General features: G+C 37.4%; 1 protein-coding gene across 1 annotated transcript in view; it reads right to left on the reverse strand.

Annotated features, from left to right (window-relative positions):
* DOCK2 (dedicator of cytokinesis 2) overlaps positions 1-17,883 on the reverse strand; it is a 205,902-nt gene that overhangs the window by 118,698 nt on the left and 69,321 nt on the right. The window contains exon 27 of the mRNA XM_087760115.1: positions 5,982-6,077. Within this exon, the coding sequence (XP_087616241.1) occupies positions 5,982-6,077 (96 nt within the window). The remainder of the gene's footprint in view (positions 1-5,981; positions 6,078-17,883) is intronic.

Genomic DNA, 17,883 nt, shown 5'->3' on the forward strand with positions numbered 1-17,883 from the left:
CATTTGAAAACACATTAAAAAATTTTGCACAGCAGAATTTTGTCTGGAAGAACTCAGTTTTTTGATAAAACTAGTCTTCATTTAGAAGAGAGTATGCTATGTGACACGGCTTAATTTATCAAAATTCTAAAGGACTGACAGTTTTAAAAGACATTTCCATGTTAAGTTCAGCCAGTACAGAAATGACAGGCAGAAAATTATCATTATTTTAGAGGCTTTTCAGAAGAAAAGCCTTATACGCATTTTTACTAGCAAAAAGGACACCTTTAGTGAGACAGAAAAGCTATTCAATAACAACGTGTGCGTATAACAAAGGTAAAAATTAGATTATTACATCAGAACATGTCATTACCTTACACTCAAATACACGTACTGCTTATGCTAGTATGCCGACAGCATTCCTATTTTGCATTAGTCTCTAACTGATGTAATGAAGGATGTATTACTGTGTAAATGTTTCTTGTGCATTAAATAACATTTTAAGACCAATATCCTCTGTGGTAAAGGTATAATAATACACAATACCAACAAGTGTAACACTAGCAAAACCAGTAAGTTTTTTTTCTGTAGCGAACCGATTTTCAATAATTTGTTATTATATGAAAGCAATCTTTCTGACTTTCCTTTTGTTTATAGGCACAAAAAAGCTCATTTTAAGCTGGTTTTAGTTTTGCATACATAATGAGTATGATGCCTTCAATATATTTTCAAAGGATCCAGATTGTTCAATTTAAACACACCACAGTATTTCAAGTTCACCACATAACACCCATCAATTCCTGAGGTCAGTAAAACTATGCAAGAATAGAAATACTCTATTTAGTTTAAGAAAGTACAACCAAAGATAGTTGTAAGTAAGGCTCTAAGTCTTTTTTACGACCTGAATAAACATCAATACTTCTGAAAAACTGAGATATACCGATTTAAATGGTTACAGGTTTTATATTTTAATGTCTGGTCTTGATGGAATTCAGAACTGTAGACAATTTTTAATCCTTAATCTCCCAGTCAAAATTAGCCTTTGTTTTCCATATTCCTCAGTCGGTTGTTTTTCAGTAAAGTATGGATTATCCATACATGGATATGAAATTCTCTTTTTAACATATGCACGCACAGCAGTAGGGAAACACTTCAGGTACCTAGGCCAACCAACTGTCAGCTCCCAATGCTGCAATTTAAGAACATTCACTTGTCTTTCAGCCTACCCACTGTTCAGTGTTTTCAAATTCACCCCCTTCAAGACATCTGCTTTTCTTGAAATAAAATATGAAGTTACAGTGCTGCTAAAGCACTGTCCTTCAGAAAGGTTGCTCCTAGAGTTCTCTACTTCAGGGCTTCAGTACAACAAAGGAGATGGTTCATGGCAGTCAGAGCCTCTGCAAGAAGAATGAGGGACTTCTGTCTGTATTTCAGATAAGCCTTTTGTTTGGATCTTAAATATATATTTTAGAACTTGGCTGGCTGTTGCTACTACTGCTGACTCAAAAAACAAAAACATGTAATAATTTAACTGAAAATTAAGTAAAAGTAGGCCAGAAGTAAATTATTCCTACAAAAGAATAAGCATCATAGTTTCACAATAAAACCACACCTACTAAGTGCAAGAAGTTATTATACCCAGTCTTCTCCACAGTACGTCACACGCAATAAGCTTGCTACATAAAATTTTAAAGACAACATTGGAGCAAAAGGTTATTTGATACATTAAAAGGTAACAGTGGGAAAGCGTCACACATGGTGTGCATCAGCCACAGCAAGAGGCTGAGACTGCTTAGTTGCTATACGTTTTGTTTAGATTTCACATAGGAATTTGTACATCCTAGAAACACAAAATACCTAAAAATTAATAACTTTCTAACACATAAGTGGAGAATCCAAACTATGTGAAACAGTAATATGTAAGCATTGCTTTTTGTTTTACTGTTTAATATTTTAAAAATATTTTAGCAATTAATTATTAATTCATATAGGAAATAAAAAAATTACCCAATACACACCAGGCAATTCATTATGTCAAGATTGGAAAAGCAATAGAAATTGGTAGATTAGTAGAAGATAATAGTACTGGCTATAAAAATTATTCTGATTTAGAAAATTACGGTGTAATGCCTAAAACCAGCTCCCACAGTAGGAAATAAATGTTAGAAATACGTACAACCACGCTCTTAAATAAAATTAGAAAAAAACCAAAACAAACAATAAACCACACACACACACAAAAACCCCACAAACAACAAAAAAACCCAAAGCCACAGCTACTTGAGAGCACTTGCATACAAAACTTTGTAGGCTTCTCTGAAAGACATGTTTAAATGACAACTACAATATGCTATTTGTAAAACATTACACAGAACATGGCATATTTCAAAATTACTGTATTTGAAATTGCTGTTTTATGGAGTCAACCTAACTGTCTTTAAAAATTCAGAGTGTACGAATAAAATACTGATTTCTCTCTGTCATGTAACAGCAGCTCATGTAGGGCTTTTTATGGTTTTGTGCACTATACCTCTTTCGAAAAAGCCACAATACTTAGTAATTACACTAGCTTATATACAAAACATCTTAATGAAATGTATTATTTTGTGTATGTTTTGTAAGTTTCTAGGTTCTTTAAATGTGATGTTATGTTTTGCAATAAAATGAGGTTTTTTTTAGTTTTCAGGAGTCGATAACAATATTTAGATTACAAAGGAAGTGAACAATTGTTCTTTGGAACAGGAAAATTAATGGGAAAGGAATAAATAGGTCTTTCATGGAATCATTCTGCAGCTTTTCGAGGTAGAGAAAGGATTTAAATTTGAATACTGAACAATAAAGCTGTAACTTCTAGTTAGACCATGTGTATATTTGAATATATCATATTCTCCAACCACGGCAGCTCTGCAGAACGGTTTCTCTGGTCATTATTTGAAGAGTATTATTATTCATTATTGAAGAGTATTGGTTTTCTGCAAAAGTATGCTATCTAGAGTAGCTTTGGTTGACAGAGCACACTGTTTTCTTTTCAGCAAAGTCTCTATTTGTAGAGGACCTTATACGAATATTGTCTAAAAAACTTTTCCGCGTAGCATAACTACACTTTTTTCATCATGCTAAACTGATATTGTGAACAAAATCAAGTTTGGGAGTACCAAAGGAAAACTTTAAAGTGTATATGGTGGATTTATGGTATTTTTGTTTACCTTAACCAAGCCAATACCAAAACCAAGCACCGCTGTATTCTAAATGCTTCTATAATTACTGTAGTAGGACTTCGCTGCATCACGACGCCCTTTAACTAAAAGCCTCAATTTCATAAAGTATTTAAGATAAAGCTTGAACAGCCAATTTCAGACAATAAACTTGTCCCTCTTTATTACAAGTTTAGAAGCACTTCTAGAACTACAGTCAAGGCTTTTTTTTTTTTTTTTAAATAGTGAAAATAACCAAGCAGCTGTTAAAGCCTTCAACTGCCAAAACATCACAGTGAAGGCAAGAGTGGCATTTAAGTAAGTCTTTTCTGCCGTAGTTGCAGAAAGCCAAATTACTTTTCCATCACCACCACTTTCTCAGCCTGATGCTTTCCAGTAATTTCACGAACAAAGCTCACAGCGTGCTGTTACCAGCTGAGCAGGAGGCAGCACCCTCCCTTAGGTTCAACTGGTACTGTAGCAAGAAAAGATAAGGTCAACTGTAACCCCAAATCCTTTTAACTCCTTCTCTGCCAACAAGTTAGGAGATTGTTAAAAGGACACCTGAATATGAAAATTAACCTGCTTATTCCCTGCCAGAAAGCAAAAAAACTCAGGTAAATAAAATCCAGTACTCTGTCAGGTGCAAGACATTTAAACTTGAAAGGAATTACAGGTGTGGTAAATTGTAACCATTGTTTTTATTTCATATAACATCGTATTAGCATTTTTTTTACACACCATTTTCAAATTCTAGAAAATTACACAGCAGAGGACAGTAAAAATACTTGCAATATTCAGAAACGTAGTAACATATTTAAGAATCTAATGAGTAACCTTCTGTTCTTATGGAAGTAAATAACAGATGTAGCCCAATTTGAAATGTCACTCATATCCATACAACATCAGCTACGTAGTCTGACTGCAGCTATTCCGTACGTCCCACCTGTACTAGCAGAGTTCACCATATTTTTGGCAATTTTATCTCACCTAAGCATTCTGCAGAAGGCTGTAATTCCTGACTACCTGCTTCATTTTTAAAAGATTAAGCATTCAGGCTTTCAGCAACTTTGGCTCTCTCAAGAGCTTTTAAAGCAAACCTGCAAATTAACTGAGTGAACTAACGGTAGTACACAGAGCATGAAACGAGCTGATTTTGCTAGTTCTTCCTGAATGCAAAAGACTTTTGTTCATTACAAACAATTTCTTCACATGTCACATGTAAAAGACTACTCTGTTGAGAGATCTTGCCTCAGCTCTAGAAAGCTCTTTGTAATTCATTGGAATTCTGCTTCGAAAAATCTCCAAAATGCCCAATATACACATATGCATAGGTGCTTCGGAGCATTATTAGCATTCAGACATCTGCATTTCAAAATGCACACTGCATTTGATCTTTTTAGGTAATAACAGCTGAACAAATTACAGTAGATGAGAGAAAAAAAAAAGAAAAACAAACAGATTTTCCAAGCCATTTCAACTGACTGTAACCAGCTTGTTTTATAATGATTTCCTAATGTTTCCTAATGATGAGGATCCTTTTTGCAGGATTACTAGAGTCTCATTTTGCTTCTTCATTTACTGTTTATGGTATCCAGAAATACTCCTTAATAGATTGATTACATGATCCATGAAACTCTCATGATACTTTCTTTGCAAGTACAGGAAACATTTTCAAACACTGTAAAGAACTAAAAGGTTCACTGGGTCTTCATTCAAAACCTCTTGCTGTTATGACCACGCATACACACCCGAGGGTTACACACAGAATAACAGACTGGAATTCTGATCAACAGTTAATGATATGAGTTCTGAAACTTGCAGACCTACCACCAGTTGGAAGCAACGATTGGCAAGTATCTCCTCTGAAGAACTCAATTATTAGGAGACTAATCATTAGGAGACACACATGCTCTGACTGGCAATGATGTAAAACTTATTTTGATTTTCCAACAGAAATGAACAAGGAAACGACGTACATTTTAAAAAACCCACAATGTACCTCTTGTGGCCAAAACAATCAAGCAAATGCTGCTCATGATTTTGCAGAATAGTGTAAATCTCTAAAGACTAACAATTAATATACAACTTCTCTTAAGCGCACAGTCTGAAGGGCAAGTTCCATAATTCCCACTGAACACAGCTGGCTTGCATTCTCACAAATAGTCTAAATCAAGACGAGTACTCATGAGATGCGTACTTAAATCTGAATAAATTGCAGAATCTGTCCTTGAATATAACTCTCAAACCATGGAACCTCCACAAAAATCTCAGGTGAGTGCTCTGTGCCAGCGCCTCCCCAGATATTTTTGCTGTGTGCATAGGGCACCATCTTCCCGCTCCAGGAACAGCAGCTGTTCCATAGCAACTCTAATCCACCAGAAAGTAAAGCATGTGGAGAAACAGAGCATCCACCAATTGTTTACATCAGCTAGGCAGAATGGCCTTTTTTTTTTTTTTAGTTTTACTCAGACACTTCCACTTTAGATTAGTAGAAACACTATTTTCAGTGTGGTAAAGCGTGCCCTTTATGCAGGTTTATAAAACATTCTTTTTGCAAACTGCAATTAACTTTAGATTTAGCGCTTGGGTTTTTTTAAAGAACGCACAAATCTTGCAGTATTCAACTACACTTCAAAAGACACTACAGGCACAGTTGAATGAAAAAAAGAGTAAAGTTTTAGACCTTTTATTTTAAATCTAAAGAAGTCCACAAACAAGGACTCCACAAATACTATATTTGCATTTTTTCAGGATAACTGTAAAATGACTTTCAAAGCATTAAAAATACATTAAAATATTACTCACAATTAAGGGATCATCTCGTCCCATTGTAATAACACTTCTGTTCACTGTGCGTAATAACTGTACCATTATTTCTTGAATATGGTGATAAGTTGATGCCTGTAAACGAAAAAAAAAAACAGTTTTGCTATTAAATCCATATCTCTTCCAAAAGAAAGAAGAAACCAATTATTTCAACGTTGACAGTTCAAATTGTATAATATAACCACCCTATTGAAAGACACTAATTATTCTTGCTAACACTGCTCCTTAGTTGAGCAATTTCAGTGGAATACTCATTTCAAGTGGCACAGTCCAATTTTAGCCCTCTCTATCCCATAACTGTTTTTTGTTTCCCATAGTCATTTCCCATCCCTCGCTCAAGGGACTCGTGTTTTCCCAGTAACTGAGTAGAATATAACTTAATAGCAACACCCTGGTAACAGATAATCGAGGCAAATTGTATCATAGTTCTCCACATCTGTCAATGGCCCTCAGGGTAGTCTGGAGATCAGTAATATTCTTAGCTTGCAGTCACAAAGTATATAATTATTAAAGGAGAAAGTTATCCTCGTTTCGCTTTGCAGCTCTGTGAGGGCACCAACTGAAGATGGTCTGCTCTTTGGCCCCATTGCCAAAGTGTGGGTCAATCTGGCTGACTGAGACTGCACTAGAGACCCACCACCTGTCAGCACCCAGTTTTGAGTGATCTTTGCAGCCCAATGGCAAATATTCACCAACTCACATCAAATGATAGGTGCCTCTGGCATGTTGCCTGCCAAAGGACATCTGATTGTTTATTTTAAAACACTGAGCAGAGAGGTATAACCTTACGTTCACCAATTTCATTGACCTTACTCTGATCACTAGACAACTTTGGAAACTAGCATGCAACAACCAAAGAAAGAAAAAGTCTAAATGAATTTCTAACAGGAAAGAAAAAAAAAAACAACAAAACCAACAAAACCAAAACATCGGCTTACACCAAACAAGGCACCTCTTCGACGTCACGTGTAGCATGGAAAGAACACCACAATCACAGAAGCCTTGGTGATTTCTTAACAATATTTTAGGTGGCTGAGCTCCAGTACCACCCCAGGAGAAACTGCTTCTGACTGTTTTTGCTCTGAGATACCCAACATTGTCTCCTTTCTTTCTTCTGTTTTGATTAACCTGGATCAGGCCAGCATCCTTTGCAATAGAGACCTTCCTCATATCTAGCCATTTATTTACTATTACCATTTAGTCCTGTTGCCTCCTTTGACTATGACACATGCAAGCTTTAATGATCTCACCTGTCACGGCATTTCAAAAGTTACTATATTCTGTAAACAAATAATGTATTCACAGAATAATTTGTGGTTTGTGTTTTCTCCTTTTGATTTGAATTTCTCTGGTCCAGTCCCATATATATAAAAAGACTACACCTGACAGTTGCTGCACAGAAGACACATTTGTTGGAATGCTTTCACAAAGCCACTTTCTCTTCCATCTCCTCCACTTCCCAATATGCATACTGTGAGCTTTAAGGCTTATGCCAATCAAATACAAAAAACATACAGGGCATTGGCCCTTTGTATTTTAAATGCACTGGAAATAACAATGAAATTAAAAATAAAAACCTACCGTGCATCTCTCCCCATATCAACTTTAATAATTAACCAAATACTCTTCTTGTCCTTATCTTTTTCTCCCCCCCCCCCTTTTTTTTTCTTGAATCACCTGAAAAACCTCCAAGATAAAATTGCACTTTCTTTCACAGTAGAACATAACCACTAACACAACAAAGCAAATTCTTCAGGCTTATGCAAAGTTGTAATCAGAAAGTCACTTTTCAAAGAGCAACAACCAGCATCTGTTGACCTCTGTGTTGCAGAAGCAGCCTGTCTTCGTCCCCCTAATGCATCTATGGGCATAGTTGACCTCACAGTAGAAAAAAAGAAAATCTAGCCTTGCCACTGGATTGTTGAACAGTGGCAGCCCTTGGCACCAGAGTATCTTCACAAGGTTTTCATTTATGGGGTGTTTTATTATACAGCTAGAAAGCAAGACATCATTTGAAACAGTGTTTGTAAAACAGTATACATATGTATACGTACATATATATATATATATATATTATTGGACTAAGAGGCTACACAAGCCACTCTCACAGTCTCAAGCATTTCTTTTTCCAAGACTGTACTAATGCATTACAGGCGCATTTAACTGGATCACAGATTCTTCACTACTGTTTTACCAAACGATATAATAGTTACTGCACCTTGCTTGAAAGCGAGAACAAGGGGCAGAGCATAACAGGAAAAGAAATACAGAGAGGGATTGCATCTCACAAAAAGCCAGAAAAAGGAAAACAAGCAGACAGATGTTGACAGCACAAGGAAGAGGGGACAAAGGATATCAAAAAAAGATGAGCCAACCATAGGAAAGAAAAATGCCCCCAAGTTGCTTGAAATAGCATAATTTCTTGGACTAGAAAACATACAGGAGAGCACTCTCTTATCCACTGCCTTCAGGACCTAGAATGCAATACATTTTCAAATCCTACTCTTCTACTGGAGACACTAGTGAAAATTACTGAAAAAAAAAAACCACTCTATTCAAATATTGTCTTTATCAGAGTTTAGACATTCGCTACTTAAATATGGCTTACACAGTGAAAAATGGAGGAAACAGCAATATGAGTACACAGACATGGAATTGTTTGGGAGCCTTAGAGTGAAACCCATCTGCCTGCTCCAGATGCTTGCTTTTATCAGCAGGATTTTGTGCTTCTGTGAAAGGCATCCTATTTGTTCTTTGAACTCGAATGCTTTCCATATTCACTAGCATTACTGTAATGTCAAACGTAACTTTCAGGAAATAATTAGCTTTAGATAAACTACGCTCTGGGTAAGTTTTTGATACGTCTTCGGAGTATACTCTTGATGAATGTTGTTTTATTTACAGAGGTCTATGCAGCTTTTCTGTTTTGTTTTCAAACCTTTTTTGGATGTTCTTCTTGAACTTTGACTATAGCAATATATTTTATGATTGTGCACTTCTGTCCAAAAGCAGTTTATCATCTCTTATCCAGAGTATTGCATTTATTAAATAATTTCAAGGTTTGCTTTGAAGTGTAGAACATTTGTTACCCCTGTGCATTGTGGTACCAGTCAAAATTTAGCGTTTTGTTTCAAACAAGCATTCTTGACTGTTGAAAGAATGCATCCAAGGACAGCAGAGGACCTATGGCAAGCCACCTGCCATAAAACATGTAATTTTATCAAGCTACCAGTTAACGCAGCAGCAGAGGAAGGGTGGAGCAACTGAGAGTACAACACATATATACAATTATACACCCTGCCCCCAAATTCTTAATTTCTTATTTATATCAATTGGAAAATACAAACATCATATTGAGAAACTGCATTATTTGTTTAACTTCTTCCCCATAACTACAAAAGTTAAATACAGCAATTATGTATACCTTCATCTTAAGCAGAAATCAAGCTCCTTAAAGTTATATGGCTATGCCTACATCAGCAATTTGGTTCAGAACAATTTTTAGGCAAATCCCGTGACCACTTCCATTTACCATGTACCGCTTCTGAGTGGTTTTGTTGCACACAAACTAGATTAATTCCAGATAGAAATAAACTAGAAGCTCCTTGACAGTGCTAGAAATGAAGACATTAGGTTCTTGATCAATGTTTCGGTCACACCAATATAAGGTCCCCCCAGTTTCTAAACTGTTTGCCTTCAGAAAGCTGGGCCATATGCATAATGGAGATGTTTGAACCACAGTATCAGACCATATCTTAGTGTAAACTCTCCAAGCCACATACAACAGATTCATCAGGAGCCCCACAACGAACCACATGGATCTAGTGGTAAACTCGTGTGTGACACATTTCTTGCTACTGCAGACATTACCAAAACATCCTACGCAGCCAAGGCAAAAAAAGCACCATTAAAGGGGAAGCCACGTTAAACCAAGTAAACATGGTAGACATTGTTTTTGCCAATACTTCTTAATATTCATTTGAAGGTATGCAAAGCTACCTGCTACAACACTGGCTACCTTCTGACAATAGTCTCTAAAAGCACTAAAAAACTCACAGCATATAGTTTACAGAGAGTATTTTCTTTTCACCCAGGAAAGATACTATGTCTCATTGCAAGAACTGCAACACTTAAATAGCTTTCTGGTTAGAAGTGTGTCCATGCAGCTACCATACCAAAGGCAGAGATAAAAACTGGCATCTCAGCTGGAATTGTTATCTGCAGTGCTGCAAGAAATATTCTATGATTTGGCCTCTGCTACAATTCAAGATGTTTTCATGAATCATAACTGGTCTTATAATATTGATTACCACTATAATTAAAAAAAAAAAAAAATCCACAGCCAAAAATTGTAAACAATGTAGTAGCACTTCACGCACTTTCCTTCGGGACAGTGAAGTCACTTGTTCATTAGTTTGCTTTTTTTCTTTTTAAATTCAAAGATGAAGGCTCTTATAATCTAGCTTTACTTCCTTCCACATTTCAGTACATGCTATACCATTATTAGTAACAGTTCAGAACATGACATAATGGTTTTAACGTTTAGCCATAACTCTGTTAAAGATGAGCTGTTCTGAATTCACAAGTAGCACATAATATACCTTCCCTGGAAAAAATGTAACATATGCTCAAGCATGCAAAGGTTATTTTCTGCTAAGCCTTTGAATTTTCAGAGAAATGAATTAAAATGGTTTCTTTATGAAACAGACTACTTCTTGATAATCTATGAAGCAATCAGGCGTTCAATACTGACATCGCTAACTTAAGAAAAATAGTGTTTTCATACACTGCCCATACACAAGATTCCAGCTTTTATTTTAACTAACAGTTTCTAGCTTCAGAAGACAACCTAGCCACCCACTGTAACATGCATTTTCTTAGATCAGATTTCCCTTTACAAGGATGACACGTGTTTTTTAGTGAAACCTGGAAAACTCGCTGTTGCAGTCTGTTTGGTTAAGCATAAGACTTTTCAGAAGCTAAATTAACAACTTGTACCATATATAAATGCTCCCCTGGAAAATGTGAATTGTATTATTCCATTTAATGGTCATCAAAAATGTATGCTTGTCTTCACTGTTGAAATGGATTTGCTAGGGAATCAAGGCATGAAGCAATCCGAGCTCCTATGTGGTATGCAGGTCAGCAGTAGGAAAGTCTCTCTCAGAACTCAAATGCCTTCAGATTCATTGATGGGATGAATGGCACACACAAATTAATTAACAGAAAATTCAAACCAAAAAAAATTTCACTCTCTTTAAAAATACCTGTGCAAGGTAATAGCAGTTAGTGTTTGATTTAGTTTTCATGTTCTATTGAAACTTCTACAGGGTTGGGAGAAAAATTAGAGTAATTCCATTGTCTCGGAGTCAACCATGGACTTCAGAATATGATGGAGTGCTCATTTATTTGGACAGTGACAAACATGCATTAAACGAATGGCTCCTTCAGAATTACAATATTACACAACCTGTACTTGAGATATCCACTTGAAGCTACCTCTTCAGTCAATTCGGTTCAGCTGGCCCAGCCGTGTCCCCTCCCAAACTCTTGCCCAACTCTAGCCTACTCCCTGGCATGGGGCAGAGTGAGAAACAGAGAAGGCCTTGACACTGTGTAAGCACTGTTCAGCAACAACACATCAATGAAAATTTTAGTTATCAACACTGTTTTGGTCACAAATCTAAAACACGGCACCATATGGGCTGCCACAGAGAAAATGAACTCTATACCAACCAGATCCAGTATGTTCACTCTCTTATACATCCAGTTCTAGAACTTTGTGTTCCCCCTCTGACACACACACACAAAAAGCACACATAAAAGCATAAAGTTTTGTTGTTTTTTTTTTTTTAAATCATATAGTTCATAATCATGCATTGTTCTGACTGAAAATTGTCTGCAGAAGAACTTCAGGTAACTGGCCCCAAAAGAACATGCAGGATCCCCGACTAAATTCTTTTGAAATTCTCTTTTGCTAAAGTCTTAAGATCTGCCATAAGTTAGGCAAATCCTTTACAAATTTCTGTACAATTCTAAAATGCTTCCAGACTTGGTTACGAATATAATCAACAGCTTAAAATGCAGCTGCTGTGAATTACCGACTTTGTGCACAGAACAGGAAAAGATTATACATCTCACTTCCACTTGTAGACTCAACCAAGATTTTATTTTAGATTCCAAGAGAAAGAGTTTACCATTACATTTAATCGTGTAAGCACTATAAAAACTTGTTCTGATACAGTAAATATTAAACTATAGGATATATGTCAGATTAGAGACAAAGTCACCTTACAAAGGGCTGTCAGACTGCACGCGTCAAAGTTGTTGTAAAGGGGGAAAAGGGAAGTGTTTTTAATTAAAATAGTGACAAAAAGTGACAGATTTCATCCCGACCTTCATCAACGACTTAATTGCAGTTCTGAGCTTTAACTGTATTTCACAGGTGCTGAAAGCACACAGTCTCAAGCAATGAAGCTAATTTTAGACATAATTCAGTCAGAACAATGTCATCTATGTCTAAAAGTTGTTTGCTGCAGAGACAATTTAAAAATCAAACATAAGCATCTCGCTCAGATGCCTAACAATGACTGTCTATTCACAAAAATAAAGTCCTTACCATAAATGAGTGTTCTTAACAATGTACTTGCTACCTGCATAACTGAGCAGCTAGACAGCAGCTGAAGAGAACAGTATTTGAACACGAAGATCTGATGATTCACATGTTCCCACTCGCCAAACAACGTAGGGCAAAACAATAGAGCAGAGCTGGTGATATCACAATATCTTATTCTTTGACAAAAAAAAAAATAGGTCCTTCAAAAACTCTGTAACAACTTCAAAGATCATCTCACAATATGAATTTTGACCACACAAAACATAGAACTACTACTTCTTTTCTGTCCTTTGTGTATATTGTACTTCTGGTGATTTTCACAGAACAAATCCAATGCAAAAATATCAAAGTTAAGTTTACAAGAAGTTTTAAATACTAATCCAAAACCAGATTTCTCTATTGAGATGGAAAAATAGAAGAAATATGGACAAGATGCTGGTGATTTCAAGACAGAGTTAAGCTTACAATTAATATTGTAAAGTGAGTCTGCCACTAATGTCTGACGTTTTCTCCTCCAGCAGGTCAAATCATCCGTTTTTTTAGAAAGGTGCTACGAGATACAGGAAATTAATTGCTCAATAGAAAATTGCATTAACCTTAAGGTTCAAGTGCAATCCCATAAGAAATAATCTGGTTAATTACCAAAACAATTCTCTATATCTTGATCACACTGAATAAAGGCATTCTGAAGGAGACCACCTAAATACTACTAGCATAATAATCTGGCCATATAGCAAACGTTTTTCCATCTGCCTGTATGAGTACGGGATACAAAGTATTTCCCATTGCAAGTCAAAACTGTATATCCTTGAAACAAGATTTTTCACTTTAGCTGGGAAGTAAACATCTATGTTGTACTCAGGAGAAATCTGCACTGTCTCTTAAAGGCAAATTACTGTCTGATGCCCTAGACACTGCTCTATTGAAGGTGTTCTCTTCCTTTGGTCTTTATTTCTTCTTCAGAGAAGTCATCTCAGAAGTAGATTTTTAGTACTAAAGCATCTGGTTCTTTTGTTGATGTCCCAACTATTCTACAATGTTTCTTATACTCATGAACAAGATGCTTCCAGAGGGGTCATCATACACTGATACCACTACTGGATTTAAATCAAGGGACTTTTCTCCTTATATTAGAAATTCATCAGTATTTATTGCAAATGCAATCTGTAGATAACTGCCACCCAAACATCTCACAGAGAATCTCCAGTTTACAGGTTACTTTCTTTAAAAGAAGCTATTGAAGAAATGCCACTTGTTTTAAATGAATGTGAATGTCTTTGGGCTTTTTTCATAGAATCATAGAATTGCCAAGGTTGGAAAAGACCCTTAAGATCATCGAGTCCAACCGTTAACCTATCACTGCCAAGTCCATCTATACCATGTGTTCAAGCACCACATCTATCCGTTCTTTAAATACCTCCAGGGATGGAGACTCAGCCACTTCCCTGGGCAGCCTGTGCCAATGCTTGACCACCCTTTCAGTGAAGAAGTTTTTCCTAATGTCTAACCTAAACCTCCCCTGGCGCAGCTTGAGGACGTTTCCTCTTGTCCTATCACTCGTTACTAGGGAGAAGAGACCAACCCCCACCTCGCTACAGCCTCCTTTCAGGCAGTTGTAGAGAGCAATAAGGTCTCCCCTCAGCCTCCTCTTCTCCAGACTGAGCAGCCCCAGCTCCCTCAGCTGCTCCTCATAAGACTCGTGCTCTAGACCCTTCACCAACTTCGTTGCCCTTCTCTGGCCATGCTCCCGCACCTCGATGTCCTTCTTGTAGTGAGGCGCCCAAAACTGAACACAGGACTTGAGGTGTGGCCTCACCAGTGCCGAATACAGGGGCACCATCACCTCCCTGGTCCTGCTGGCCACACTATTCTTAATACAGGCCAGGATGCCATTGGCCCTCTTGGCCATCTGAGCACACTGCTGGCTCATGTTCAGGCGGCTGTCAACCAACACCCCCAGGTCCTTTTCTGCCAGGCAGCTCTCCAGCCACTCCCCTCCCCCAGCCTGTAGCCTTGCATGGGGTTGTTGTGACCCAAGTGCAGGACCCGGCACGTAGCCTTGTTGAACCTCATACAGTTGGCCCCAGCCCAACGATCCAGCCTGTCCAGGTCCCTCTGCAGGGCCTTCCTGCCCTCCAGCAGATCAACACTTCCACCCAACTTGGTGTCATCTGCAAACTTACTGAGGGTGCACTCGATCCCCTCATCCAGATCATCAATGAAGATATTGAACAGGACCGGCCCCAGCACTGAGCCCTGGGGAACACCACTCGTGACCAGCCACCAACTGGATTTGACTCCATTCACCACCGCTCTCTGGGCTCGGCCGTCCAGCCAGTTTTTAACCCAGCGCAGAGTGCACCCATCCAAGCCGTGAGCAGCCAGCTTCTCCAGGAGAATGCTGTGGGCGACAGTGTCAAAGGCCTTACTAAAGTCCAAGCAGACAACATCCACAGCCTTCCCCTCATTTTAAATGCATGTTTTAAATTCTCCGCAATTTTCATGACATAATGGGTTACATGTTGCCTAAAAAGCCATTGTTTTGTCATAATGAAAAAAGGTTTGCCTGGCTACCTCCTTCAATAGAAGTAAAAGCACAGAATGCATTACATGCTTTTAAACAACATCATTCTATACAAATTACATAATTTTAATTGGATTGTTAAAAGACTTAAATCCAAACCTGTGAAGAGTACAATGACCCGTTAAACCTCTGGTCTCCAGCTGTGTTTAAACATACACATCATACTGACAGGTTAAAAAAAAAAAAACAACAAAAAACAATAAACAAAAAAGTCCTATTATTAAAGATAACATTCTTCTTAATGATAAAAAGCATTTGATTTTAAATACAACTAAGCATTTGCCTAATATCAAGGGAGAACATCTGAACATCTGAAGGAAAAAAATTAAAAGCTTTTCAAAAGCTCTCAGCAGCATCACACTAACTTAGTAGTTTCGACTAAAATGTTCCCAAATGAAATCTGAAGTATTTGTCTAATTTTTTTTTTTTTTTTTTTTAAGTCCTTGAGGCATATGTACATTAACTCATTCACAGAACAGCAGTTACAAAGCTCTCAAACGGGGAACTTATTGAAACAAACACTTGCTTTTCTTCAATCATCTTTGCACTTCATTTACACCTTATTTCTATAGGAGATGTATCAGTTCAGATATAGGTCATCTTCCATCCCCCAAGCTTTATGTTTTTATTAATACTAAGGAATAAAGAAAAAAATAATAAAAAAAAAAACCTATCTACACTTTAAAATGTTTTTTCCTCCAAGATAGAAACTTACAAGCATTTCCAAAAATGAAGAAAAATATTTATTAGCAAAAATTCTTAGTAACTGGTTTTGTGCCAACAGTCACACTTAAAACATGAAGACAACACAGGTCGAAAGGTTTTTTTTTTTTCCTTAGAAACAGTAATTTGAGAAATCAATAAAATGAGATGCCTTTTAAAAAAAACCCTACATTTTCAAATATTTCTTCTCTGGTAAACAGCCCTTTGTGTTTCTACATCATTCTGGATGTATCAGTTCCTACTCTTGGAAACTGGACAAGTTAGAATCTACAAAATAGTCTTCAGAATGCACGGGGCTACATATATGCATACCAAGCAACAAGAATTTGACTGCTTCATGCTGTTCTGCTTACGGCAATGTTCTCACTCATGCAAACATAAGCTACAAACCCGTATTTTCAGTAGGCATTAACAAGTCTTTAACATATCAGCTACTGTTATTATGGACAGCAACTATTAAGTTTGACAATCAACTTAATTTATGTGGTACACATGCGAAAAGTATTAATCTATCTTGGTTTACGACTGTGTTTCACCCTTTAAGGTATACAGTAATGAAACTGCTTTACTTTATATTAGAGCCTTATAAACTTATAACTTCACTCTTTGCCCTACCATGCTTTCACCATTTGTCTTATGAATTCCATTTGAAATTCAAATGTTCCACTACCTCTTAAGTATCACCTTGTATCAATCCCTCCTGAAGTGCTTACAATCTATAACAACGAGGAAAATGGCTCATAATACACATGGAAATATTGCCCTGTGCAAACAGACAAGCCTCTTCAGTTTCAAACTCAAAGATTTTTATGAAACCAAGCAACATGCTGTAATGATTCCATTACTAGAAAGTGATCCAAGGATCCATAGTGAAAAATGACAACTTACCTTTATCCAAAGCCTGCAAAGTTGGAACACATGTACTGGAAAACTACAGCCCAAGAGAAATCGGCCCAACTTTCCTAATGTAATTAATTATGAGGTTTCTTTAGAATAAATTCCTCATTATTATGAAACTTCATCAAATAACCTACTGCTCATTAACAAGTGAGGGACTAAAAAGTCAGTTCAGTAGTCTCTCAAATGAGAAAAGCAACCACCCAGATCACAATTTCTACAGTGCTCCAAAACTACAGGAGCCTGAGAAAGAAACTACAGACTCAAAATGAACTATAGTAAAGAGTGATGACATTGCTGAAAGCAGAAACCATAAGCTACAACATTTGTACGCTGAAAAACATTTATTTCGTAAAGGACAAAGTTTTATAGAAAAGAAACAAGATTAAATTCGAAAATTATTCTGAATACTTCAAATAATCATAGAATCATTGAATAGTTTGGGTTGGAAGGGACTTTTAAAGGTCACCTAGTCCAACCTCCCTCTGCAATGAGCAGGGACATCTTCAACTAGATCAGGTTGCTCAGAGCCCCGTCCAACCTGACCTTGAATGTTTCCAGGGATGGGGGCATCTACCACCTCTCTGGGCAACCCATTCCAGCATCTCACCACCCTCCCAATAAAGAATTTCTTCTTCATACCTAGTCTGAATCTACCCTCTTTCAGTTTAAAACCATTATCCCTTGTCCTATTGCTACATGCCCTACTAAAAGTTTGTCCCTATCTGTCTTATAAGCTCCCTTTAAGAATTGAAAGGCCGCAATAAGATCTCTCCGGAGCCTTCTCTTCTCCAGGCTGAACAACCCCAGCTCTTCCAGCCTTTCCTTACAGAAGAGATCTTCCACCCCTCTGATCATTTTTGTGGCCCTCCTCTGGACCTGCTCCAACAGGTCCATGTCTGTCCCGTGCTGAGGGCTCCAGAGCTGGACGCAGGGCTCCAGGTGGGGTCTCACCAGAGCAGAGTAGAGGGGCAGAATCACCTCCCTCAACCTGCTGGCCACGCCACTTTTGATGTGGCCCAGGATATGGTTGGTCTTCTGGGCTGCGAGAGCACATTGCC

This window comes from Nipponia nippon, unplaced genomic scaffold (assembly GCF_047370975.1).
Source record: "Nipponia nippon isolate SJK-2023a ecotype South Korea unplaced genomic scaffold, ASM4737097v1 scaffold_21, whole genome shotgun sequence".
NCBI lineage: Eukaryota > Metazoa > Chordata > Aves > Pelecaniformes > Threskiornithidae > Nipponia > Nipponia nippon.